The sequence below is a fragment of the Drosophila bipectinata genome, chromosome 3R (assembly GCF_030179905.1).
Source record: "Drosophila bipectinata strain 14024-0381.07 chromosome 3R, DbipHiC1v2, whole genome shotgun sequence".
In the NCBI taxonomy this organism is placed as follows: Eukaryota; Metazoa; Arthropoda; class Insecta; order Diptera; family Drosophilidae; genus Drosophila; species Drosophila bipectinata.
This window is the reverse complement of record NC_091739.1, coordinates 5,011,024-5,038,499: the sequence shown is the minus strand read 5'-3', so window position 1 is coordinate 5,038,499 and position 27,476 is coordinate 5,011,024. Positions and strand designations below refer to the sequence as shown.

At 43.3% G+C, this 27,476-nt stretch overlaps 2 protein-coding genes across 5 annotated transcripts; one reads left to right on the top strand and one right to left on the bottom strand.

Annotated features, from left to right (window-relative positions):
• Positions 1-129: 129 nt before the first annotated feature.
• kay (transcription factor kayak) lies at positions 130-27,476 on the bottom strand. 4 transcript variants are annotated; one of them, XM_070282204.1, is made up of 3 exons: positions 26,757-27,476; positions 2,562-2,922; positions 130-2,497 (listed from the first exon to the last, which is right to left on the bottom strand). In XM_070282204.1, the coding sequence occupies exons 1-3, from the start codon at positions 27,345-27,347 to the stop codon at positions 1,347-1,349; spliced, it is 2,103 nt and encodes a 700-aa protein (XP_070138305.1). In that variant the 5' UTR covers positions 27,348-27,476; the 3' UTR covers positions 130-1,346. The 4 variants fall into 4 exon arrangements, with proteins under 4 accessions (XP_070138305.1, XP_017099987.2, XP_017099988.2 ...); XM_017244498.3 differs by lacking the exon at positions 26,757-27,476 and adding an exon at positions 20,891-22,100; XM_017244499.3 differs by lacking the exon at positions 26,757-27,476 and adding an exon at positions 11,548-12,127.
• On the top strand, positions 14,077-15,346 carry fig (fos intronic gene). The gene is made up of 2 exons (XM_017244500.3): positions 14,077-14,820; positions 14,872-15,346. Exons 1-2 carry the CDS (start codon positions 14,182-14,184, stop codon positions 15,241-15,243), a joined length of 1,011 nt encoding a protein of 336 aa, XP_017099989.2. The 5' UTR covers positions 14,077-14,181; the 3' UTR covers positions 15,244-15,346.

Below are 27,476 nucleotides of genomic sequence, written 5' to 3'. Positions count from 1 at the left end.
TCGCCCAGTGTCTATTTTTTACCTGCTCAGCTTACCTGACGATAAGCCACCAATATTTGCAAGTCATGAAAATTCAGCTCTTCTCCTCCCCCTTTGTTTTGATTTTTAAAACAAAAAACATATAAACACTTTATTTTTAGGTTTTTCGGTATTTTTATTTTATTTTATTTCATTCCTTGTCAATTTTGGTGTTGTCTGTCCTTATAAGTGCATTTAATTTGTGGCCACTAGACTCAGTGGACCTGGCTTCAATTGGATAGATCTTTTAACAGTTTCGAAATATATTTAGAATTCACTATGGAAACTTGCGAGAGTTGATTTGACCTGATTTTGAATAATCATATTTTAGATAATACATAGTTATATTAAATAATTGCTTTGCTTTTGTCATTTCTTATAAATGGTATTTGAAAATAGCGCACTCGTTGCGTTTAGTAAAAATATATTTGGGGTTTCCTACTGCAGCTTACAGAATACAATAAGTATATTATATCATTTTCACATTTGCTTTTGCTTTGCTTTTTTCTCAATATAAAACCTTGCTCAACGCGATTATTGTTTAGCTTTAAACATACATATATATATATATTTATATAAAGTGGTTGCATTTCTTAATTCTCTCTCAAGGCATTGTATTTAGTTTGTAGTTTGAATCTATATATATTTTAATATATATACCTTCTTTACGCATTCCGTTTAAATGTACAATTTTAAAACCGACTTAGTTCTTTTCATTACACGCTTTGTTTACTGCTCCTGTTTTGCTTTCTACTTTCGTTTAAATGGTTATCCTTTTGTATTCGTTTTTTTGTTTTTTTGTTTTTATAATAAATATCACAACGCATCCTTCAAATCTACACATCATATTACCCTTATCATTCACACCACACCACACCCCGCCCGGCATCCGGGCGCTGGCGCTCGAATCCTGGGGGGTGCCTGGCATTAATTATGCATCGTCGCTTCGATCGTCGCATTTATATTTTTTGAAAAAATATACAACACGCAAATGAAAAGGTTTGAAAATTGCACAAATTACAAGTACATAACATATGTAGCTCGGCGTATGTAAAAAGACATAGCAAAATCATAAATTAACCATAATAATCATAATAATACAAAAACATTAAAGTTAACGAAAACAAAATATTCGTTACGGTTTAAAATTACAAAATGAAAACATCTCCTACAACTAGAAAAATGTTTTGTTGGTTTTCTTTCGCTTTGTTAGCAAGTATAAATATAATCGCTACTCTCAATTATATAAAACTTAACTTAATCCTGACTCGACTCCTCTCCGGACTTCACCCGGCCCGGTCCCAGCATCTGTCCCGGCCCCTGTCCGGTTATAAGCTGACCAGCTTCGACGGCTCGGCGGTGGGCGTGGGCAGCTCCAGGGGATGCTTGTTCTGCGACGGCACCAGCGGCCCCGAAACCGGCGTCAGTCCGGTGCCACCGTCCATCAGGGAATCAAAGTTGAAGCCCGTGGTTGGCGTCTGGATGGGCACGCCCTGGATGTGCGTCGGTCCCGATCCGGGCATCTTGTTGTGGTTGCTGGTCAGGTTCAGGTGCATCTGTGGGACGAAGGGTCGTTGCACGGGCAGCGTGGTGGGCCGCTCCTTGGGCTTGTTCAGTTCGTTCAGCGTGGGACTGTTCATGCTGCCCTTCGGGGTGGTGATGGGATAGGCGCTACCAAAGCCCACGGGCGCCGTGCTTACAATGGGCGTTTGCAGTGATCCGGACGAGACGCCTGTGGGCGTCATCAGCGTGGACATGGGCGGCAAGGCGAATCGCTTACTGGGCGGAGGGCCGTCCTGATCCAAAAGGCAACTCGAGTCCAGGCCACCGTCCAGCGGCTCGTCCTTAATCTGGGGCTTGAGATCCAGCGGCGAGTTACTCCGACCGGTGGAGTTCAGAGTGGCGTCCAATCCCGTAATGGTGCCGTTGCTGCTGTCGTTGCTGTTGTTGTTATGATGGCTGCTTGCGCCGCTGTCGCAGCTGCCGGCACTTGGGAGGCCGACCGGAGCAATCAAGCCGTTGCAGGTGGTCACGCTCAGCAGATCGGTGCGGATCTTTTGGCAGGAGGAATGGTGGGCGCGCAGGAAAAACTCCAGCTGGTTCTTGACCTCCGTCAGCGACTCCACTTCCTTCTTCAGGCCCTCGCCCTTCTTCTCCAGCTGCTCTACCTCGTAGGTGAGCTCATTGGTCTGGTCGACGCGCCGCTTGCGGCATCGGGCCGCCGCCTGCTTGTTCCGCTCCCGGCGTATTGCACGCTTCTGCTCCTCCTCGGGCGTCATATTGGCGTTCCGGTTGGGACGTCTGCCGCCTCCGCGACGCGCGGGCGTGGCACTGTTTGAGGTATTCGTGTTGCTCGCCTGGGAGGATCCCCTTCCGGCAATCCCCGCCAAAACGTTGGTAAAGTTGTTGGCACCGCCACCGTTGACGCTGCTGCCCACCATGCCATTTTGGTACGAGGTGCTGTCCGTATGGGCACTTGCTGCAGAACATAGAGATTGCATTAGTAAGATATACAGGATGCTATACAAGTTTCTATATCTTACAAGTATCTGTTGTGTCCTGATCCTCATTGTTCTGCCCATCAGCCCAGGAGCCGTTGGAGTTGTCGGAATCGGTTCCCTGCAGCCCGCTGTTCACTTCAAAGGGAATCTGGCTGATCATGGGATTGACCACGCCCACCAAGGTGGCCGTAGCTGTGGTGGTCGGGGCGTTGACCACTCCGTTGCCAGTGTTGCCGCCGGGCATGAGGCCCAGTGGGGGTGGCTTGAAGGTGGCCTGGTATGGAGTGCTCACTGGGTCGTTGGTCAGCTCGAAGAAGGCTTCCTGCAGGCTGCGCGTTGTTGTGGGCGTCAGCGTGGGCGTGGTCAGCGTTGGAGCCAACTGAATGCCATCGAAGGTGCCGAGCTGTAATCAAACGAATAAGTTCTCATTAGTTTTTGTTTGCTTTGTTTAAAATAATTAAATATAATTTTTATAAATCATACGCACTGTTGGCATATTTTTTGGAAAACTTATTTTCAACTATAGTGGTTTATAGGATTTATATATAACCATGTGAGAGACAAATGTTTAGTTTATTTCTTGGCATAAAGAGAGAAAACAAGAGAGAGCCACCAACCAATCCATCACTTTGTTTATAAAGCCACCCATCGCCCCACAGCACCCTCCCTTTTCGTGTTTTTATGTTTTTTTGATCTATTTCCGTCGATGAATAAGTACACGCACCCGCTTGCCAATTGTTTCCCGCCCAATTTCCCCACAAAAATTTCGATAATCATAATCAAACAATTATCGATATTAGCCTGCGATGAGGTACCTGCTGCATAAAAAGCTCGCTGGCTAGAAAACTGGCAATTTCACTTGCGTCCATTGCAAAGTGATCGTTGTTTTCTGTTTTAGTTGCTCCTGTATCAGTGCATGTTGCTGTTGTCGTGGCAACTGTCTCTTGTGGTTGCTGCTGTTGCTGTTGTTGTTGATAATAATTATTAGGCGAGCAATTATTATTATTATACTCCTGCTGATGTTGGCTAAAAAAGTTCTGCATTTGGCACATGGCGGCCATGGCAGCAGCATTGTTGCCATTGCTGTTGGTGGTGTTGCTGCTGGTGTTGCTGTTGTTAGCGTAGGTAGCAATATTGCCATAAGCATTGCCGTTGTTGTTGCCGTGGCTGTTGCTGTTGCGCATTGTAAAGCAGTTGTTGGCGGCATTGTTGTTGCCAAATGATTGCCTCAACTGCTGTTGTTGTTCCTGCTGCTGTTGCTGGTGATGTTGCTGCTGCTGCTGATGCTGGTAGGCAGGCTGCGTGGGCAGTTGCCGTTGCTGACGTAACATTTGCTGCTCCGGCTGCTGATGCAGCTGCTGCTGTTGCTGCTGCTGTAGTTGCTGCTGCTGTAGCTGCAGATGCTGCTGTTGCAGTTGCAGTTGTTGCTGCTGGGCAAAGTGCAACGATTGATGGTAGTATGGACGGTAGCACGCATTATGCGCTCTACCATTGAGATTTTTCATCATTTGTTTCGTTTTTCTCCGTAGGCTCCCCTAATTCCTAAAATCTATTCTTATATATTAAGTATACGCACTGGTGTTGCGTATACGCACAGTTGGGCGGCTGACTAGTAAACGTTATGCGGACTGCTTAGTCTAACGGTAGTCTTATACAACAAATTGGACAACAATGATATACTATGATATAAAATCAACAAAAACAAAGTTAGCTCTAGTGCCTAAATGAAAATCTTTTAAAATTGTATGTACAAAAGTCACTTTTTCTCCACTTGGAGTGGCAAAGTGTTTCCTAACAATGTGATGATCCTTTCTTGTCTTTATGGTTCTTGTTTTTGTAGTTGTTGTTGTTGTTGTCGCAGTTTATTTGTTGTTGTTGTTGTTTTTACAAAAATTCGTTCGTTTTTGGTTGTGGTTTCTGTATATATTTAATATATGTATTTCGTTATTCTGCGTTGGCTTTAAATAAGGTTCGATTTTAGCTGCGAGCAGAGTTCGTTGTGACGTATAATATATAGTATGTTCGTTGTTCGATTTCTTAGTTCTTGATGTTTTTCTCATCGGTGCTGCTGCTGGGCTGTTCCGGCGGTCTTAAGCGCTTTACGATAAGCTTTCGTTGATTTCGCAAAGGATTGAAATCTGTATTCCGCACGGCCAGAGCGCTCATAATCGACTCAATTTATTTTGAGGCTTTAGTTCTAATGGCACGTGCTCAGTTCACTGGCCCCGTCTTCTAAGAGGCACAGTAATTCCCATAAAATTATATATTTATTTGATAAAATTCGTATGATGTAATTATGGACCGTCTGAGCTAGAGCCTTGTGCTAGTTTCGAGCCAACATTCAATTAATGCCGCATTAGTTTCTTGGGAAATACACAAATTTGTTTTTTCCTTCGACGGGCAACGCCTCTCAGAGTTATTCCACCCTTTTGGCTTTGGCCAACAATTCGCTTTTATTTCCCAAATATACATATATACAAGTTTTCGCTATATATAATTATATATGTAAGTGGCTATAGGTGGGTATATATTTTGATTCTGGCGGTGCTGCTGCTGCTGCTGCTTTAAAATCCACGCGGCATGCAACCCAAACTGAACTAAGAAAATGTGCGTCGTTTTGTTGGTTGTTCCTTTTTTTCCGCTTGAACTATATGTACGTGTATATAATTTTTTGCTCGATTCGTTGTTGTTTCTGAAATTCGTTTTTGGCAATGCACGCGCGCTAAAAACAAAACGACAATTGCAATTTCTGCTTCTAGCCACAATTTCCAAATATATATGGTATTTATTCGTTTCGTTTCGTTTTTCGAGATTCGCGGTTCGCTGTTCGCAGGTTCGAGATTCGCACAATTCGAGGAAAAGCGCGCGCGCGATCGCTTTTAATTGTTAGATATTTTCTAAACTTCGATGGTTCGTTGTTCGTTTGCGACTGAATCCGGCGAGCGAAATTGGCAACACTCAAGATCGCGATCACGTCGTACATATATCTATTTATCTGGCATCAGAGAACCTCGGAGAGAGAATCTATGGGTGTGTGCCGACCGCCAACGGACAACCGACGACCCGCGAGTTGTTTTCTCAAATTAGAAGACAACCACTAAGAAAATCAAATAATTTTAAATGCTGGCTGTGCTCTTAATTGAGCGGCTGCCCACACGGATCGGCGATGCCCACGCTCGCCATAAAACGTTATAGCAGATACTATATCTGATACCATACTATATAGATGTATGTATGCACGGTAGTCTGCCATACTCCCGTATGCATCTGCTCGCGTGTAGGCCTTTTCCGATTTGCCGATTTTCCGATTTTTACAGCCAGCAGCAGGCTTTCCATTGAAACGCTTTTTATTCGGCCATAAATTAACGTCTACAGCCGCTCAATGTCCGAGAGAATTTCGGCGAAATCATTTGGCACAAGTTATGGCCGGCCGATGTGAGGAATACACAGAATGAATATATATTTATAGCGTAACACCCGTGCCCGTACACCCTGTCACATCTGACAGATGCGATGGCGGAACAGGTGTGTGTGCGTGTAGAAACTAACTGCAGAGACCCCCTGTCTCGGCGAGTTGTTTATTTGTTAATTGATGGCTTAAAATATGGGTAAAAAAAAAAAAACAAAAATTAGGTGGGGATTTGGCGACGACACCGATCCTGATTGTCTTCTCATTTATTTGACGATCTTATCAGCGCTGCGTTTCCCAATCCCAAAGGCCGTTCCCTTATTGACGGCTTTTGTTTGTCCAACGAGGCAAACAATCGATTTTATTCTTTTTGTGAGTTGGTTACTCCTCCTCGTGTTTTATATATTTATTTAAAAAAAATGTACTTTCAAGTCAGCCGCGCTCTACCTTTACTTTCGTTTTAACCTACTTTCCTCACACACAAGAGCAAATTTGTTTTCTGAACTTGTTCCCCCTTGCTGCTTGAACATGAACATGATCCACATTTAGCCGATGAATCAGACAATTGAAACAGAGAACAGAACCCTATACCACATATGCAAAACAAGTGATAATAAATATAGCAATAATATGCGCAAACTACCACCAATCGGGCTGGACAAGCTTTGGAATTGAATTGTCTAAATTGAAGCCAGCTCAGTGGCCTTATCAGACCAGGCAGCAGTGCTCTGGGTTCACATCTGGGGGTCAATTGAGCTGCATGGGACTGGGCGAGCTGGGCTGGGTGTAGTGGGGCTGCTGTAAAAATGAATAAACTGACGTAGTCAGCGGGAATCAGCAGAGTGCTGACTAATACCGCCGGCTCTGGATGCACAAAGTTTATAGATTAAAGTCTGAAAAAACGCAGCCACAATCCACTGATAGTAGCAAAACCGCAAAAGAAACGGATCATTTGAGCCCTAATCAGTGGTTTTAGCTAAGTGTGACTAAAGTGTGCTGTGACTTGTGCCGATTTCTGAGAAACCCAACCATCGCCCTAATCAATTTAAATTCGTCCGCCTATCAAAGATGACCTTGGGGCAAATTAGTTCGTTATTTCATTGGTCGAAATAAGCATTTCTAGAGGGAATATGCAGCGGGCCTGGCGACTAGCTGTTGAGTGGCTAAGAAACCGCACTCGCGGGTCCCAGACTTTGCCTTCTGTTTCAGCTGACGTGTTGGGCTATTTTTATGCCAATTTTAGCCTGACAATGACGCAATAAAAACACAAAATAAAACAAAAACTTGGCATCATCAAAGGTCCAAAAACAAAACGAAAACAGGCGACAGGCTACAGCAATTTGTATTGTTTATATCAAAAGCGGCTAATAAATGCCAAGACCGACTGACAGCCAAGTTAGCATAGGCCTCTTACTCCTCTTCCCCGACTAACCAAGTAACTAACTAAATTTTAAGCTCAATGCTAATGGCACAACTATTTTGCTTTTGTTTTAATGCTTTAGTTGCCTTTGTTGGCTTTGTTGTTTCTGCTGCAATGGCATAAATTAGTTGGCAAGCTTGTTAAATAAAAAATACAAAAATTGCATGCCGAAGGTCGGCTCTTGTTTAGTTAGAAATGCGCATAATTTAAAGAAGAAAAATTAAAGCAAAAATAAATACAATTTTGATTTTTCAATTGGCAGAGAGTCTTGAATAAACTGCAGCTCCAGCATTGTTTGCTCCGAGTGCCAGCAATGTCGCCATGCAACGAAAAGTTTACAAGTTCAAGATCGTTGTCTTCATCAGACTATATACTATATAGTATATTAATATAATGTTTGTATGTATGAACCCTTTTAATTGCAGTGGGCTTCCGAACTTCCCTTGACGATAAGCATAGTATTCGGAATATGTCTTGGTATGATTTGCATTTTAAATGCAAATTCTGCGAATAAAACAATTAACGCAAAGGAGAAGCAGAAATCATATTTTTTTTAGAGATACTTTTTTTTTTCTCTTGCTGTTTTATTTAATTTTATTACTATTTTTGTGTTGTTTTTTTTTGCTGGCAGGCAGGAGAACGTGACCACAATGCCCGAGCGAAATGGCCGGCCCGGCGGAGTGTTGACTGTGCTAAGTGCCGGCTGTGGGCGGGCTGTTGATAAAAAACGAAATTTCCATTACCTCTTCTGCTATCCCTCCGGAGAGCCACCAGCGACCCGGTCTCCATGTCCGACCGACCCCGCGCCGAAAGAATTTTGGAGTGGCCCAGAGTCAACGGCCGAATGGCTGGCTGGCTTGCCGGCCTTTTTAGGCACGCAAAACAAAACCCCCTAATATAACCAACATTTATGCAAAATATACACAACTATATACAAACATTTATGTGATTGTTTGTGGAAAGCAGCGCCGTCATTAAAATCACTTGACGTTTGTCCATTTTTGGAACGCCCACGACAACCGCGCTACACATACAAAATTGAATTAAAGTTTAACTCTTTTTTTTTTTGGTTGTCAGCTGGCAATGGCCATAATTCAAAATTTGCCAAAAAGTGCACAAAATATATATAAAAAGAAAATAAAGAGGGGAGAATGCCAAACGACAGCGATGCAGGCCCAAATAAATTTCAAGTCGGATTCGAATTCGGACAGGATTCCCTGGTGTCGGGCGTCGGGCTTTAAGTTCAGTGTCAAATTAATCAGACTTTTGTTCGGAGGGCGTGTAAAATACAGAAAAAAAAAGAAACAGAAAAAAGAACAAGGCTGACAAATTTGCATGAGATATTTAAAAAAGAAAGAGTGAAAATATTTATGTTCTGCCTTTTAAGCAGTGCATTGAACCCACTCGCCTAATGACTCTACCTCGATCGACTCGGACTCGGACTCGGGAGGGAATTTATTTGCCTGGGTTGGGTTGGGGTCAGAGAACAAAAGTACCCATATAGAGTGGGGTTCCACTAATCGATAGCCATAATTGCATTTGGCAAAAGGTTCATACTTTTGATTGATAAAGCCCCGTGACTGCACTTTGGTCATTAAGTCATAATTAAGCACTTTCGGTGGTCACTCGAATACTGAAACTCGAACGCGAATACGCTAACGTGCAGCTAATAAAATGACGCGACATTGGTCTGGGAATAATTTATTTAAATGCATTTTGTCGCGACAACAAAAAGAACAGCAAGACCCGCCGCTCCTGACGGGGGAGGACGACCCAACGAATTTATGGCAAAGTTTGCAGTTCGAGGAAATGGCAAACAAACGACGCGTCTCCCAGGCGCCAGAAAGGACACAAAAAAATGGGAAAAATAAAAAGAAACAGAAAGGATGGCAAATGCAATGCACAAAGCTAGACAGACAGAGGAATCGGGGCAGGGGCCAGGATATGCGGACAGGCGGAGACAGTAGTAAAAGTTGTTTTCACTTTTCATTTGTGGGGCTTGGCCAATTCCGAGAAGGACATGACCGCAGCCATCAAGCGCCAGGACTGTTGCCAACACGAAATTACAGCTGGCGGCTGGCAGCCAACAAGAAATAAAAGGACAGGGAAAAGCCCCTAGTCCTTAGCAATGAAGGACTTCAATTACAGGGCAAGTGCTGGGCTCAATCGCCTCTCCTGTCAAATTATCTGCACCAAACTTTCCTGGCAGCTCGGCACAAAGCTCTCCATTCGCCACATCTTGCCCAATTCCGATTGCATTTCATTCATTAAGATGGAACTCAATTAAATTGGCTGGAAATGCAATTAAGTGCACACCCATACCCGCAAATATAAGTGTGTAGACATATTTAATAATAATTTGATCTTAATTGAATTCAATCTTGTTGCATGCTCCGCGGACATGGCATGATCACTGGATCCGAAGACCCAAAGAGCTATGAAGAGCTTTTTAGGCCACTTCTAGGCTGGTGCTGGTGCGCTAGACAAAGAAATTGTTAAAAGGCAGTACTTTTTAGGCCAATTCTAAAGCGTAGATAGGGAATGTCTGTAGGTAGCGCGACGGAAGACAAAGGAAAGTTATTGTTTGGCCCAAAATTCGCCAAATAAACAGTTTCAAGTGATTTCTTTCATTTTGAAAACTTTGTGGCTCAGGGCCAATCGAAAACGCCCACGCCAGAAGCACACCACCAACACTCCTTTCCGCCTCCCAAAAAGTATTTCGAGGCTTACGAAAGTACAGCCACAAAAAATAATGTTAACCCCCTCAAAAAGCAGCCACGGAAAGTAGTACTTCAAGACCAAGACCATATTCAGTATATGTTCGGTTAATTAAAAGAAAGTTGGACTTTGTCTGGGATAATGTGGGGGCGCTGTCCAAACCTATACGTATGGTTTAATGAAACCATTTGAGAGAGCGGGCTAAGCCGCTGCTGCTGCCGCGCAATGTGGCAAGTGTTTGACTTGCAGCATGTCACTTTGAACCGCCGGGCCATATAACGAACGTCGAGTATTAAAACCAAACTCATATCCCCATCACACACATCTGGCACTGAGTATCAAGTGTCACGCAAGTGTATTTGAGGTTCACAAGTCAAAGGGTCAGGCGGCGGACCCTCGTTCACTTTCTATGGCGCTATAAAAACGCCCGAAATTAAGAGCCCCCTCGTATGCAACGGAAAGTGAAGTCCAATCCGACGTCAGTCAATGAGGCAAGGGAAACGGCACAAAAAATAATACCTAAAACGCAATGCAAGAGTTGCGCATAAAACTTGATAAATTGTCACGAAAATCGCACGTGTGCGATATCAGGCGAATGGCGCCGGTTCGGTTCCAATGGAGAAACAGAAACAGACCCAGACGAGTGCCCAGACCCAGACCGGATCACTGGACTGTGAAATGCAATGGGCAAAAAATTCACCAGCAAAAAATATGGCCAAGAAGTTAAGCCAAAAAAACTGGTAACTGTAAGTGGTGGGCATGAAATTGCAACGTGATTCCCAAATGGGGGTGTTTTCTTGTGGCATTAAATATAATGAAATCATACACGCATAATTTAATAAGGAACAGGGGAAAAAAATAATTAAATTAGTCTAAACTAATTTTTGTAATAAAACTGTTATCTTCTGGCCTTCAAAGTAAGGACCCCATAAGCGTTGTAAGCATTTACGATCCATCAAATAAACGTGTTTAGGGCGCAGAATGATAGTGTTTGGGAAATCAGTGATGGATCGGGTCCGAAAACACTTGCCACAGCCAACAAAAATTGGCTTATCAGTTTGCTGGAAAAAAGGCGAATAAAATGTTTAGGTAATGACCGTAAATCGGTCGATCGGGGAATTAGAAATAGACGGCGAATGGGCGGGCGCCGTCGCTTATCGGTGCTGAACAAACACAACCCCATCAGAAATATGGCCTCAACGCGAAATAAATTGTACATACATGGACAGAGAGTACATATGTGCATTGAAAGGCGTAAAAAACTGAAAAGGGGGATCTCCAATTTCCAAGAATTCAATTGGCAGCGATAAGCCAAAGCTGCGAGCCAGGCACTCTCTAATACCAGGCAACAGTACGGCGGCAGAGGCAGTATGGAATTCTAGAAATTTCATGGCAAACACTCCCTCTTTCCCTCCCACTGATAACACTCGGATCTAAGTATGCCAATGGGCGGGGCTCTGAAAAACAGCAGTAGCTCTTACCACTTTGGGCAGCGGCGATAGCGGCATACCAAACAAGTACTCGTCGTTGAAGATGTTGTAATTGTCCAGCGTCATGTTATCAAATATCTGTATTGCTTCCGTTTTGATTATTTTTGCTTTTTACTTAGAATGCGATTTAATATTAGTTTTTGTTGTGCTCGATTGCGACACAGTGTCTATTCGAAGAGGCACAATGACTCAAAGCGATTTCTGGCGAAATTCGCCTTTAATTTTTGCCTGAATTGCTTTTCAGCGCCTGCCGCCTTTGTATTTCGACTCACTAACACACACTCGGGGCACGGCACGGTAAGGCACGGCAAAAAGTATCTCACAAATGTATCTGTATCTGTAGCTGGCGCGCGATCGTGCGAATTATTTGTGCTGTCTGTTTTCAATATTTCCTAGAATTTTCGCTTATATTCTGTTTTTGTTTGGACTTCAGGCACCGCACATACTGCCTCTTTTCGCACAAAACTTTTCTGTTGACTTTTCGCGTAATTTTCACAAACTTATGGCTCTGCCGAACGTGGAACTCGGTCTGTGGCCGAAGCGTTTGGCACGGCGGACTTGTTTTGAGTAAATGCGTCATCGTCGATGGCTCGCCTTTTATACAACCAGCCCCAGACGTTGGCGATTGAGTGCTTTTTTTTATCGCCAGTGCGCATAAAATCGGAGAGAAATCGACGCAGAGCGCTACGCTGAGTGAATTCAGAACCGGGGGCTCTGGCATTTCCTGAGCGAACCGAGAGGAGCTGCTCTGCCTGGCATGAGCCATTTTCATTTAGGCCTTAAAAAACAAATACACATATAATATATTGTGGGTTTAACCCACTGGCAGCTCTGCTGCTATCTGCTCTCTATTATTTCGATACAATTTGGTTTTCTATTCGGCGGGTCGACTGGTCTCACGTGCCCCGCCAGTTTAGCTTTTCTTTGACTACGCTTTTTTCTGTTTACTCGATTCTTGGACCGATTGCCGTTTATCTTATCGGCCGGCCGACGCCAGACAATTTAGTTATGACATAAGCAACTAAATTTAAAGGCCCCACAGGTAAACCCCACCGAGAATGCAGCGCCATGAATGGCTCGCCTTTGTGGTGGGTGGCTGCTTTGGCTTAGAGCTCGGAGCTCTGAGCTCTTATCAGGCATTTTGGTAAATACTTTTCCTAAATGGGTCGCCCGGCGATCGGATGTCGCCGCTGGAGGCTCAGGTGGCTTTCGGCCCAGCCCTGGCAGGTGTCCGCTCCGCCTGTTTATTGTTATTTCTAGCCATTTATCTATGATATGCCAGCCAGCTTTTCAATAAATATTGATGGGGCCCCGTTGCCGGCTGCCGATTGGCGATTGGCGATGTCGATGCCATGTAATTGTATGCGCATCGAAAACAGCTAGCACTACAATAACAAAACTAAACACAAAAAAAAACTACAAAAAAGGCCACGCTGACCTTGCGCCGCCACTTACATGAGAGCCTCCACCCCATTTTGGGGTGGCAGGTGGCTAGCTTGGGGGGTAGGGGTACCGGAAAGTGCACCCAAAAGTGGGTCATGTGACACTGGACATTTGTGGCAGTGGCTCTGCTCTACTTACCTGCAACGAGAAAACAAAGTGCACAGTCAATTAGGATTCCAGCCAATAAGAGCGAGATCAATCTGGCTAATCAAGGGCCACGGAGAAGCTTCGGCTGAGAGGCTGTGACCCAAATCTATACATAATCTTACATTATTATTCCAAGCTTCTTAGCCTGAAATCTATAAATATACGATGTCTCTTCATGCTTAGGCGGAGAAACTTTAAAACTATCTGGCTTGACGTCATTGGTGATAAGGGTTTTGACGTAGTCGCCCCTATCATTGCGAATAATACCAATAGATATCGCTTCATAGTATTCTTTTTATAGAAGTAAGAATAATTTTTAGAGGCTTACAGTGCAATATTGGAAGGAAGGGTAGCAGGAAGTACAGGCCTAAGGTTCTTCTCATTAATTTTGTCATAATACTCGCACATTATGAATAACGAGCAATTCTGTCGAATACGCTGGCCATATTGATAAGCTACCCGGTTTACATCAGTGTTTTAAAATAAAATTATCTTTCCGTATTGTTTTCCTTCGGGAGATAAGAGTCCGCACAATATAAGGTTTCTCCGATAAGACTTGCAGTTCCGTAGCCGTAGCGTGATCAAAACTTCCGGTGATGATGGGGGTCTGGGTCTGGGTCCGATTCGTATTCCGAGTCCCGGACCCAGTCCACTCTGTCGTAGGCCACATCAAGATAAGATTGGACAATGGAAAACAAAGAAATCAAGCCTATGACAAATACCTAGCTACGCATGCCTATGAGCCTTTATAGAAACAAAAGTATATCTTAAGATTAAAAAAAATTGTTTATGATGTAAACAGAAACCAAAGATTGCAATAATCACCTCGATTACTAATTGCTTACATTTTTCTTCCAAAAAGATTATATTTCTGCAGGTGATACATCCGAAAGGGATTTCTAGAGATCGTATGCTATGAAATGATAGTCATTTTATAAATGTACTTTAAAGAAAGAATAATAAAATATTTTCTAAAAGTTTCCCGACAAAATCTTTTGAAAATTTCTAGTGTTTTCGTGTTTAAATGTTGGAGGAATGAAACCAACCATGTTTTGCATTTGGCCAGGTTTTATTTCTCGCTATGCCCGCCAAGTCAGCAATCCGTTGGAGAACTTGAACCATTACTTCCACAAGAACTATAAGCGTTCCTTCGGATTGTCGGATAGTCCCGCGGGAAACTCGGATCAGACGTTCCAGTCCCCCCAAACAGCCCAGGAGCCGTACCTCGTCACCGTAGTGCAGGGCAGATCGAAGAAGCCCAGTTCCCTGCGGGAAAGAGCGAACCGAAGATTCGGGGAGGACAGCTGGTTTGTGAGCTCCACGCCCCGGGCAGAGGTGCTGGGCGTGGCCGATGGCGTGGGCGGGTGGCGGGACATGGGCGTCGACGCGGGACGCTTCGCCAAGGAGCTGATGGGCTGCTGCTGTGGGCACGCCGAGCAGGTGGACTTTGACGCGCGCAATCCACGAGCTCTACTAGTCTCTAGCTACCAGGATTTGAAGGACCGCGAAGATCCTGTGGTTGGCAGTAGCACCGCCTGCGTGGTGGCTATGCACCGAAAGGACCTGACCTTGTACACGGCCAACTTGGGCGATAGTGGCTTCTTGGTGCTTAGAAACGGGCGGGTATTGCATCGCTCCCAGGAGCAGACGCATGATTTCAATACACCCTTTCAGGTAGGATATTGTTAGGATAACCAATCCCAAAAGTAAAAACTTCTCCCCCAGTTAACTGTGGCTCCGAGTCACAAGCGGGACTCTTTCCACTGCGATCGACCGGAAATGGCAGCCGTCTCGCGACACTCCCTGGCTCCGGGCGACCTGGTGCTCCTGGCCACCGACGGGCTCTTCGACAACATGCCAGAGAGTATGCTTCTGGAGATGCTTAGAAAGTTTCATGGTGTGCGGGACGAGCGGGAGCTGCAGGAAGGCGCCACCCAGGTGGTGGAGAGGGCTCGGGAACTGTCCATGAACGCCAGTTTCCAATCCCCGTTCGCCCTCAAGGCGAGGGCCAATAATATATTCTATTCTGGTGGCGGCAAGCCAGATGATATTACCCTGATATTGGCCAGTGTTGAGGTGCCGAAAGTTCAACGTTAAACAATTAAATCTCGGGTGTTGCCGGTAAATATTTTTGTATGTCTATCTGGGATGTCAAGCGATAAAAACGCCTAATATATGTATTAAATATCTGGTTCTGAAGTACTTGTGCTTGAAAACAAATTAAAAAACATTGTACTTGGGTTTGGAAAGGATTACATAAAAATTAATCATACGCAGTGTTGCCCACAAAAGCTTATTTCATAAATATTTATGTCAAGTTTATTAGTCCTTTAAAAATCATAACAAACTAATCTAGATTAGTTATTTATCTCCGAAGCTATTTTAAAAATAGTAAATATTACTCATACGCCGTGTGATCCCACCAGAGGAGGTTCATAAACAGTTGTCCAAATATTATGGCTTTCAAAACTAAACTTTAATATTATTTTAGTTTATGGCCTGGTGGCGGAAATCCCCATTGTTTCATTCTGGATCTGTGTTGGCAAACCCACCTGAGAAATTACGTATTCCTACTATTATCTCGACCGCAGCTGTACCTACTATATATTTTTGTTTATAAAGATCTTGATTCGTATGTAGCTATATAGCTGTTCGTTCATTCAGCAAACTCGATTATGAATGAATGGGCCAGCTACAACCGATTTCACACACAACAGGATGACTCATACGCGTTTTAACCAGAATTCGTGCGTTTTTTTTCGTTTTGCCCGAACTGGTGTGGGAGAGAGGGGACGTGCCATGGCCTAGGGCTCCACACTTGGCACCCACTTACAGCCACTAAAAGCGTAGTCAACAAAAACTCGTTTGGCGCCGCTCAGCACTCAAACCATTTGCACTCAGCCGTCAGTCGAGTGAATGAGCGAGTGTACTCGGCCGAGAGAGAGAGCTCTGAGAACTAGTGCACTCAGTATTAAGAGTGGAAGGCTGGCAAAATCAGGCGATGGCGTTGGAAATCCCCAATGCAGCATTGCGAAATTCCCCCAAGCATAAAAGTCTTCGATAAAAACGGAAAGGATATATATGCCGATAGGGGGATACTCTTAAAAAATGGTATATCCTATTATTACAGTATTTTTGTTCGAAATAGCGAATTAACAACTACTTACATTAGTAATTACTTAAAACCGCAGGACTTTCTATAAATGATTTAATAACAATGATTAATACATAAAAATTATTCATAATATTTATTCTATCTGTAAACCCAAATACCCTAACCCCATGCATTTAAAAAAAGAAATTGACACAATCTTGGGTGTGCTGGGGGTTCTTGATAAATTTTCTTCTTTCCTTTGGCTTTATCATTCCCCGTTTCGCACTTTTCAACGCCGTGGCGAATCGTTGCAGATGCAGCCGGGACTTCGCACTCGGCCTGCCCCTGCCCCCCACCTCGCCACTGGTTGTGGAATGTTGCGGCTGCGATGCTGCACCTCTTCTCGGAATTCCTCATCGGATGACGCGTCACAGCCCAAAGTAATCCCGACCAGGATCGCCTGGCGTGTAAATCTTTCAGTGGCGAGTGCATTTTTAGCCACGCTTCAACCGGCTCCAGATGTGCTCCAGTTCCCAACCACATCCTCGGGGCCTTTCCACACCCGTTTCCCAATCCCATTTACTGGCATGTGCCATTTCCGACGGCACTATGCCTGAAATTAGTTGTATTGTCGATATATAACTCAATTAGGGGAAGAAGAACAGGGCTAACTTGGCAGTTAGCACTAGCTCTGATGACGCCTCCCCGCCATTCGTTCTGACGGGTTCAGGTTCAACAAACCCAGCTAAACAAAGTGTTTGCCATGTCGAGACAGGGATGTAGTTATGGAATATTAAAAGGGGTTTCCATTTCTTACATAAAATTATAATAATATTAGCAGAATAAATACTCATTTTTTTAAATCTTACTAGACTATTATTTTTAGTTAACTTTCCAGTATTTTTAACTTATCACCTACGTTTTCAATCTAAATTGCGAAATGAAAAGCATGACTGTAGCTTTGTGGTCTGTGTTTTTATACACAAAAGATAACCCCTATCGGTGCATTATCTATCTGGGCATTGAATTAGGTTTATCCCCCAATCCCCCCTATAAACAGCGCTCGTGATAAGCACTGGTTCCCCTCTTTAGACCGCCCATGCCACCCCAATAAGTGCCCTGTTTCCAAGAAAATCGAAAGCGAGTGCGAAAACACGCAACTTTTGACATTTTCCTTTCGTTTTGTTTCCATAGACGACACTTGGTGGCTAGTTTGTTGAAAATACTTGATGACATAATTTGTTGTGACGAGCGGGGGAAATTAACATTGAAACTAAAAAGCGATCGCCTTTCTCCCTCTCTGTGACGTCATGCTGCCGCTCGGCAGCCGCAGCGTGTTACCAAATTTGGCTCTCAACTGAAACGAAACTTCGAGGCGAGTTCGAAACCGGTCTAAGCTAACGTTTTTATTTCACGTCTGTGGCCTTAGCTTAAGCTAAGTTTAAGCCATTGACGTCATAAGATAATTTCATTAGCGTAGCGCCAAAATGCACAAGCTAAACGGACATGTCCCAGCAATGGCTTTAATACAGAGACTAGATTGTAGAACTCTTTTTGTTTCGGTGCTTTCCCCTAATTGATAAAGTCAATCTCTAGCTAGTAACCATCAAACAGAGAACATCCGAAGCGTAGTCCAGATAAAGCTAATGCCATAACTCGAGAGTCTAGATAAAAACCTCATGACAAAAATGCAAATTCATCCGGAAAAAAATCCCATTCTTTGGGTTAATAAAGTCCACAAAAATTGCTATAATAGTGATTGGCCAAAAGTGGGTACAAATTCAAAAAGGGCAATTAAACAAATACTAGTTAGCTGGAATAAATAAACATTGGCTTGTCCAATTTCTTCGTAAGATCATATATTTGCACGTATTTGCTTTTATTTTTATTGCATTTATCAGTTTTTCAATGAAAAGTAATACAAATTTTTATTCCTGGAACCCCCGATATAAGCCCTAACAAAGAAGAGTCTGTCTGTAACTCTTGTGGACATAGAAACAAGTGCGTCAAAGGCAGTTACAACTGTAAAGTGTCTTATCTCTGGCGTGCTATCTGGCAGTACGTGTATCTATCGCTCGGCCTTCGCCCATAAGTCGAGCACCGCATTCGGAATCGAATTTACAAAATCCCATGAAAATTTCCTGGAACAATCGAAAGGCATTATAAAATAATAAAATAAACGTGCGGGGGACAGGCTGGCAGCGAACGACGCGTCGTTAAAGTTTTTTGCACACCCCAGTGCTTAAGGCCCGGTCCATAAAAAGCGCTCATAGCTGTGAATAATATAGGCGAAGAAGTCAAAGTCGAAAGAATCGAAATGGAGAGTCGAAATTACAACAACACAAGAACAATAATAATTAATCGTTTGTGGTGTGCATTTATTTATTTATTTTGTTGGAACGAGTAGAGAGGGCCATTGCCAGTTTTTATATTTATTTATTTTTAGTTTGATGCGCACATTAAATTGGCAATTTCTGGCGGATATCTGATCATGATTATAAAGCGCTAAAAAATAAATATACAAACGTGTGTCTGACTTTACAAGCAAGGTCAGCAAAATAGCATATTTTAAACAATAACATAATTTATGCAAGAACTTTATGCTTTTTGACAACTAATTAAAGGGAGATATTAATTGTCCCATCAAAGACTTTAATTAGTAATAACCCCTATTTAGTTAGCCACCATTGTATAAACACACTTAAAAATGTGTAAAAAGGTTATCTCCGAGGAGAGTTCGCCGCTCGATTGCTCGTTAGCCGATTTGCTCGTGACTTTTAATGCGTTTGCTTTTAATGCATGGAATATTTATGTAGCACGCTGCATGTTTTATGCAGCACAATGCGAAAAAGGCAATCTGAGTTGTTCAAGTGCACAGCACCGTATATAGCCAGCAGGCACTCGCCATCCTCCCCTGGTATTTGCCACCCCATCTGAAATTTTTTCTCCACTTGCCAGTTGCAACGCGTGAGTTGCTTGACATTCTAAGTGGAATACCAACGCCAGATCGGGGCTGTCATGGGGTGTCAGGGGGTGGCGCGAGAGCATCCGAGTGCCATTTGACCTTGGCATTGGATTTAATTTTATGGTGAAATCAACTGCAGCATAATTTCGAGTGTCAGGCCAGAGAATTCCAAAATAAAAAGGGAAATATAAGAAAGGTTAGTTGTGATCCTTAGTTATTCTTAAAAATTCTACAAAAAATACTTTCATTTTTCCTAAAAATGATACTGGTCTGAAACTGCAGTCAAACCCAATTAGATACTTGCCCCCTGCGGGCAATCGGAAGCCTTGACCTCTGAGCAGCAGCCCTCTTGCTGGCCAGCTGGCATATTGGCCATATTGCCGCAATGTGAAATTAGTGCTGGCATCGGGCACGTCGCACGTGTTGCAAAACGAGAAGTAAGCAAAGAGAACAATAATTTTAGGCTAGGCACCCGAAAACCGCACCTACGCCAAAAAGATACTGCATACCGCAAAGATACAAAGATACAATATCTGGCCGAAATAAACGAATTGGGCAATAGAAACAAATGCAAGGGGGGCAGCAGCAGGCAACCTTGGCTGCGGCTACGAATTTGAGTGCAATCGGCAAATGCACAAAAACCCACTCGTTCTCTCTTTGGGAGAGAGAGCGGGTGCAAATATCGCATGCGATAAAAGTCTACCATCGGTGAACGTGAGCAGGTTCACGTACCGAGTATCTGTGTGAGCAAAACTCTCGCTGGCAGAGCGAGTGTGTGCGAGTGTCGGTGAGAGCGCTGTCGGTCGGGAGAGTGACAGCGCGAAACAACAACAAAGTGTAAATTGAAATTCCAAAGATGTCGACAAAGTAAATACGAAATAAAAACCCAAAACGAGACAACCGCCCAACAATAACAATAACAATAACAATGGAAAGCTACAACAAAATGCGCACAACACAATTCGGCGAATAATCATAATAAAAAAAGGCAAAAAAAAAGCAGACGAATATACATAAACAACAACAAAAGTTCAATATATTTTTTAAACAAGTTTCCAGAGCGCTGTGTGCCGTTTTTCTGCGGGTGAGGCAAAGTCTGATTTTAGCTCCAAGTGAGAAATGTTGGCCAGATCCGACTTAGATCCGCCAGGGAGAGGGGGAGTACCACTATTGCGTTCTATGCAGTGCCAGTCAGTACCACCCCCAGCACCTACCCGGCCGTATCTTCACTTCGCTTATAATCCCATCATAAACCCATATACAGTATCAGGGATCGAAGCATTCAATACCCTTTCTTGTCGAGATACATGGTATCTTTGAGATACACACATGGTTCTTATTGTATCTTTTGCCTAAAATGGCAATACTTGAGCCAAGATCTTCCATAATGATGGTATACCTATACCCCAGTAAGAGCTACAAGATAGTATTTCTAATTTAAGACACTTTAATCGATCACGTAGCTCATGATAATAAGCAGTAATCTTTATAGAATGGACAGCCTATAAGAGAGGTTTCCACATAAAGATACTCCTCTTTAGAGCTATTAGAATCATATATCCATATAACCCTTGGCCTACTAAGCTTAGTTTTAGTTTCAGCTCATTCCTGCCCGAACACATCCCAGCCATATCCCCAAATACCCCACTTCCTGGGTCTTTGTGCAAATAGAGTATCTCACTTACGATAAGATTGCGAACGGCTGCCGTTGTTGGTGTTGCGACTATCTTTGTTGTTGTGGTTAGATCGGTTGTCAGAAAGTCCATTTGTCCCGACAACTGCTCCGCCAACTGCTGGGCTTCCTTCAGCTCGTCCAGCTCCTCTCCGGCGGACTCCGCCTCCGGCTCCTCCTCCTCCTCCTCGGGGTCGCCGGGCCTCGGGATCTTGGAATCTTCCGGTGCGGTTGCCTTTGTTATGGCGGCTTTTTTTGTTGTGCGTTCGACTTTAACTTTCATTGTGGTTTTTGTTATTGTTTTCGCCTCTTAATTGCGAACACAAACAAAAATTTACATGTGCGGGTGGCTTGTCGGCTCTCTCCTCGTGGCACTCTCTTTTCTTTTCTTCTGGGCGCTGGGGTGCTCTTTCTTTTCTTGTTTTTTTTTTTTGTATTTGCCTGCAGTTTGCGTTTTACCAGCTGTCTTTTAACGCTAAAAATGGTAACCGCTCGATGGAGAATTCTCTAGATTAAAGACAGGGGACCACGCCCCGCACCACTCGACACCGCGCACCACTGGTAGACCGCTACCGCTCCACCGTTCGTACCGCTGACGTTTTATCGCCCGTCACCGTTTCGCTTTTTGAACTTCGTACGACTTTGTTGGAATATTTCGTAATATTTTCTCTTTTTTTCGGTTAGGGGGGGAACTTTTCGGTTTGTTTTCCTAAAAATTTTTCTGGTGGCTTTTGAGGCGCCGCTCTTGACGTTCCACACTCACACTCACTCGATTTTCAACCAGATAACGCGAAGTCACAGTTATACTGACAGTTTGTAACTGTTTCTTTTTGTATCTGTATCTTGTTTTTTTGGGAATGTTCTTGGTTTGCACTCGTGAAAGTGTTAAAAAATTAAGTCTAACAACAACAACAATGGGAGGGAACTACAATAATAATAAGGTTTTCGCCTGTTGTTGGTTTGTCGGTCTCGCTTCCTCTAAGGCAGCTCTCTGGGTGTGCGAGCGGGAGAGCACGCTAGAGGGGGTGGGTGGTGGGAGGTTGGACTGATTAACACGAGAGAGAATGAGAAAGAGAGAGAGAGACGGCCGCGTGGCTTTCCGCTGGCGTTCCTGCAGTCGCGTTGCCTTAACAAAAAGCGAAAAATAACTGAATAACTGAAACTGAGCAACTGGCAACTGGCGGCGCGACAGCAACAGACCGCTCGCTTCGCTATCCACCATCGGGTGACGTCTTGGCCATTGCCTCACGCACACAGACGCGGCGGAGCCCACACAGATACTCGCACACAGGCGCACTGCCTGGAAATTCAAGCTGCGTAGATGCCAGGGCTGCAGCACGCCATCGGAACCAGTTTAGGAGCCAGGATTGATTAGATTTAAAAAAAAAATTCTAAGTAAAATAATAATATTAATTAATTATTCCAGCTTATAACAAAAACACCCAGATAATAAAAATAATTGTTACTAAAAATACAAATTTCCAAATCTTTTTTTTTACAAAAAGTAACCGCATTGAATAATTAACACAAAGTATCTCAAATTTATTTCGCATTTCCGTTAGCCTCCCAAAAATTTCACACCTCAAAAATAAAATGTATCTTGACCGCCAAAAAAGAAATTCATAAAATCTCCCAACCGCATGGAAATCCCCAATTGAACGATATTTTTATGCTCCACTTGGTTCTCGCGGCCCTGACGAAAGTCGGTGGAATGGCACAGCACACAATAACTGTCAGAATGATGAAGCAAAAGGAGATAGAGAGCAACACAGTGCCTGAGAGCCACATCGGAATCCGTCTCACAGATACAGATACAAGCTGAATCCCAAAGATTTGTCGCATGCGATTTTTTAGCCCAAATGAGAAAGGCTCAAAGACCGGCTCATGCTCAGCACCGCTCTCACTGGCTCAACCCCAGTCGGGTTCCACTCATTCGGTAATTTGGCGGGCAACTCGTTTGTTGACATTTTCTACTTGAAAGATACGTTTTTGTTTTGATTTCGGTGCCGCGCTGCCTCTCTCGGCGTCGCTCTTTTTGCTGAGGTGGGCTCCCACTCAAAAGGCAGACCATACCAGTTGCCCGGGCACATGTTGGATTTATGTATGCCAAAGTGGCGCAGCACGCATCGGCATTTGCCTGATGACTCATCGGGGTTTTTACACACGGACACGGCCACAGATACACAGATACAAGCATCTAGAGAAACTGGTGTGGGCCTCCCGCATTCAGGCATTTAGATATTCAGACAGGTTCGTTCCATCTGATTCCATCGCCAATTGGCGGTTAACGCAAGTGCCACACGTGGAAAAAATCACAACACTGTTTGATTTAGTTTTTTAATTATTGGGTCAAAATTATGTAAATTTTGTATAAATTATGAAATATTTGTAAGGGCTATGAGTAATTGGTAAGGGGGAAAAGGTAAATTAATGAAGGAGAGAATACAAGTTTGGAATTTCATATTATAATTTGCTTAACTGTATACATAGGTTTTTCTCAGGAAAATAAATTATGTTTTTATATATTAACTAATATAATAAGTAATTACTAAAAGACTCTCTAATAAAATCGAAAATATGCATTTCTGGCATTTCCTATTTTCTCCCTGTGCAGCCATTTGTTGACCAAGGCCGGTTAATGAATGCGAGTATCTATGAGATGCATTTGGACGCGTGCTAAATGCGTCTATTAGCCACAGACCGACCAGTCCGGCCAAGTAATGCACCCCATATACATTAATTCCATTCCCGCTCCCATGCCCATTTCCATTCAGACTGAGGCTCTGAATCCGATTCAGATGCGAGGGCCATTAGGTAGGTCCAGGTAGCCGAAATGTTTTGCTGCCATTAGGCCGTCCTCGGGCCGAGACGCTCCTTTAGGCCGGGCTCAGCACGAGTTCGATAAGAGCAGCAGTGTCTGAGTGCCTTTCGGGATCGCCATCGCCTGGCGACGCCTCGACACTTCCCAATTGCGGACGGACGACCGGAATCAAGGCTGAGCCGAGGGTTGAATGCCTCCGGTGTTGTGGGTTTTGCCTGCGGACTATTTTTGGTGAGGCAATTTGCCAGGCGACTGCACGGGGGCCACACTGATTAGGTTACCATTTCAACTCATATAACATATTATGGGCAACGAATACACGGGAATTATCACTTGCTGCGGAAACGGAAACTGCAACTATTAAAAAGGGGTCTTTGACGGGCAATCGGTTATCAAGTTCCGTGCATATTTCTTACGCATTTCCGTAACTTCATGAAATTCCAGTTAAAGTCAAGTGTTTCTTAGAAAATTACAAAATAGGACAACACTTTTAAGATAAACTTGAGCCTTGTAGTTTTTTTTTGCAATTTATTTTTCGCAGATTCAATTACAGAATAATTATATGTATATTTCACTTCAAGTGTTTACTGGCATATAATTTATTTAAGTCCGCTTAACTTGTATACTCAATTATTTACTTTGCGATACGATCGGCTGAATAATGTTTACATTGATTAAAGTTTCGATCACGTCATGAAGAACGTCATCGTTTCCCCAGCAAGTCATCCAATTCGTTGAAATTTGTGTAGATTTCTTGGTATTAAATGAATAAGCCAAGAAAGTTATAGGACTGGAGAAATTCAAGGTGGGCGATGAAAATTCTAGAGCTTCTGGAGACTCCGCAAAAACACTCTTTATAGTATTAGTATTATAGTATTATTAGTCTTATTCATATCCCAAACCATTTCCGCTGCAATTACTGCAAAGACTTGTTCCTGAGCAATTTCAAAGAAAAACGTCTGCTGCGATTGTTGCTTTTTCCATTATTGTGCACCTGAGGGAGCAAATGCGTTTCGGGGACAAAGAGTCCAAGCTCCACACAATCTTCCAGCCCTTGATAGAGAAACAAAGCCCAATAAAACAATCGAATTTTAAGTGTAATTTCGAGCAGGGACCCCTTCACTCCAAAACAGCTGATTACTTTGGTCCGCTAATGGGGCGGAATTGAAGGGGGCGTGACCGTTTGCTAACTAGTTGCAGCACTTTGCAACGCAGTAAATGATTAACGAAACTTAATGAGTTTGTTGTAGAACCGTTTTTTCCACTAAGAAGCCAAGGCAAGGAAAAAATCGAGCGTCGCTCATTAAAAAATTAAGCATACGGAATAATAACAACAGCGGAGCAACAATAAAACTTAAACGACTGCAAATTAAAGTTGTTAATTTCGAGCGCTTAATTGTTTTTGTAATAATTAATAACAGCAAAACAGAGCAGGCCCCAAACTGCCTCCAGACTACTACTGCAAGTTCACGGACATCGAACTAAACTTTAATACTAATTTTCCCAGAGTTTATATATTTATTTAAAAGGATTCTGTTGTAATCTAACTAGTTTTCTCTTCGGTCCTTATTTATATACAGTCAAATTTTATCTCACAGCACTTCCGCATTCTTCTTTAAAAAATAGACTCTCCTAGCGCTGTTCCGCCACGATAAAAGCTCCCAGAATGAGATCTGGAGTGTTCGGCTCGTGGCATTTCCGTTTCACGGATTTCACTTTTTGTTGGCTTTTAGCGCTTTGGACCTGTGACTGTTTACGGCTTTTACACTTCCTGGCCCGGTGTGGTTTCTTCGGTTCGTGACTTTGCAATATGGTCTTATCTGGACGAGGTGCTCCGCATACGACGTGTGTTCGCTGTCGCTGGGGTTGTCATTGACGTTGTCGTCGTCATTGGGGTCGCTAGTTGTTCGCTATTGATAATGCTCAGGAAAGTAAGGCAAAGTAGACTTTCCGTCGCGACACGGCCAGCGATGGGCATGCATCACCTGAGTATTTTTACCCCATGACGTTATCGGCCGCAGACTAGCTACATAGACGCCGACAATAGTCCAGATTAAAAATAAATTCTCTTAAGGCCTTGGTATCCAAATTTAAGAGCTTTAAGGGATTGTCATTAATAACTATTTAGCTTTTTATCAAGGCTATTAAAAAATACACTTTTTTAAGGGAAGTAGGGAAATACTTCCACCTTCTGGCAGAAATTGAACTCCCAGCAAACCTTCTACTTAAAATAAATTAGTTGCTTTATATAATTCTTCAAAAATAACCCCGCCTAAATGTATTACTAATGCCTTGATTCTAAAATTAAACCCAAACTCGAAAGATTCGCTTGAAAACAGCATCAGCTTTCCCGCAAAGTAACTCTCAGGGGTTAATCCCTCCTCACACTCTATATACTACATAAATCTGTAACTGTCTGATGATTTAATTTAAATTTATTTAAATTCCTCTATATATGCGAAATTTATATCTGAACACACATGCAGTATCCAGTTTTTTGTTTGCCAGTTGAAACAAATTAAATTACTTGAAATGTATTTTTTATTGTTTGTTTTATTTACTTATTCCCCTTTTTTTTGTGTATTTTGGGGAGTGGCATTCCCACGCCACAGCCAGAGGGCAGTAAATATTTACTTCAGATTAAATAAGAAACAAAAATAAAAACTCAAAAATGTTCAAAATCGAAGAGCTCTGCGCTTTCCGTTGGCCAACATGTCGTATACGTGATGAGCGTCAGCATCGAGTATACGCCCCGTAGACACCATTTTTTGTAGTTTTTCCAGATGCGACTCTATCGCCCTCTCCCCCAATGGCCCCTGAGTCGCAATTAAAAAGATGAAAAAACAAAAGCAGAAAAAAACTCCACCTTGGAGGGTGGAAGCGCCGCCCCCAAAACCGCAAAATGAAAGGCGACGACAAATCAGAAAGAGCTCAACCGCAGATGAGGGAGATGGCGAGTCGTAATGCCTACATATTTTCTATATATGTATGTATGTATTTACAGACATATATAGCCATTTTATATACATACATATGCCTTTGGTTTAGTCGAACTTACATGTCGCGCCTGCTGCTGGTCAATTCCGTTGTGGCTGCCCAAGTAGTCCTGTGGCACTCGCTGTTGCAATTGATGATGCGCCTGGTGCGTCTGTTGCCCCTGATGCTGCTGATGTTGCGTTGTTGCCGTGGTTGTTGTTGGATTGGCGAAATATTGATTTGTCTGCTGGACGTTGCACGAGAAGAGACAACTGTTGGATGTTGTTGCTGGCACAGTCGGCTGGTGTTGCGTGTAGATGCTGTAAGTGGGTTGCATGTACTGCAGTTGCTGTACTGGCTGCTCCTGTTGCTGCTGGGGCGCCAAGTGCTGATTGTAATTGACATTCATAATGTTATTGTTGTTAATGTGGCGCGGCTTATTGTTTTCGGTTATCCAGGCGGCAGCTCGTGGTTGCTGCTGTTGGTGCTGCTGTTGCTGTTGCACTTGCAACTGCATGGGTGTTGCGTTGTTGCTACTGTTATTGTTATTATTATTGAGCCAAATGCGAGGATTATCGAGCAATGCATCAATCACTTGTTGTTGCTGCTGCTGCTGCAAGGTATGGTTCCAGCCGTTGTTTTGCTGCATTTCGATGGCCTTTATTGCAATCATCAACGAGCAACTTGTTGTCAGCGTTTATCACAAGATGTTGCAATTTCCTGCTCTCCTTTGATTGTCTCGTTATTTTTATTATGTAGTTTCGGATTTATTTTTGGCTTGATTTATCGTCGTTACATGTAC

Coding starts and splice junctions, on each gene's coding strand:
- kay (XM_017244497.3), bottom strand. CDS start 4,027: ATGATGAAAAATCTCAATGGTAGAGCGCATAATGCGTGCTACCGTCCA. Junction 2,923..3,334: donor GCGAGCTTTTTATGCAGCAG/GTACCTCATCGC, acceptor GTTTGATTACAG/CTCGGCACCTTCGATGGCAT. Junction 2,498..2,561: donor TCAGGACACAACAGATACTT/GTAAGATATAGA, acceptor TATGTTCTGCAG/CAAGTGCCCATACGGACAGC.
- fig (XM_017244500.3), top strand. CDS start 14,182: ATGAAACCAACCATGTTTTGCATTTGGCCAGGTTTTATTTCTCGCTAT. Junction 14,821..14,871: donor ATTTCAATACACCCTTTCAG/GTAGGATATTGT, acceptor CTTCTCCCCCAG/TTAACTGTGGCTCCGAGTCA.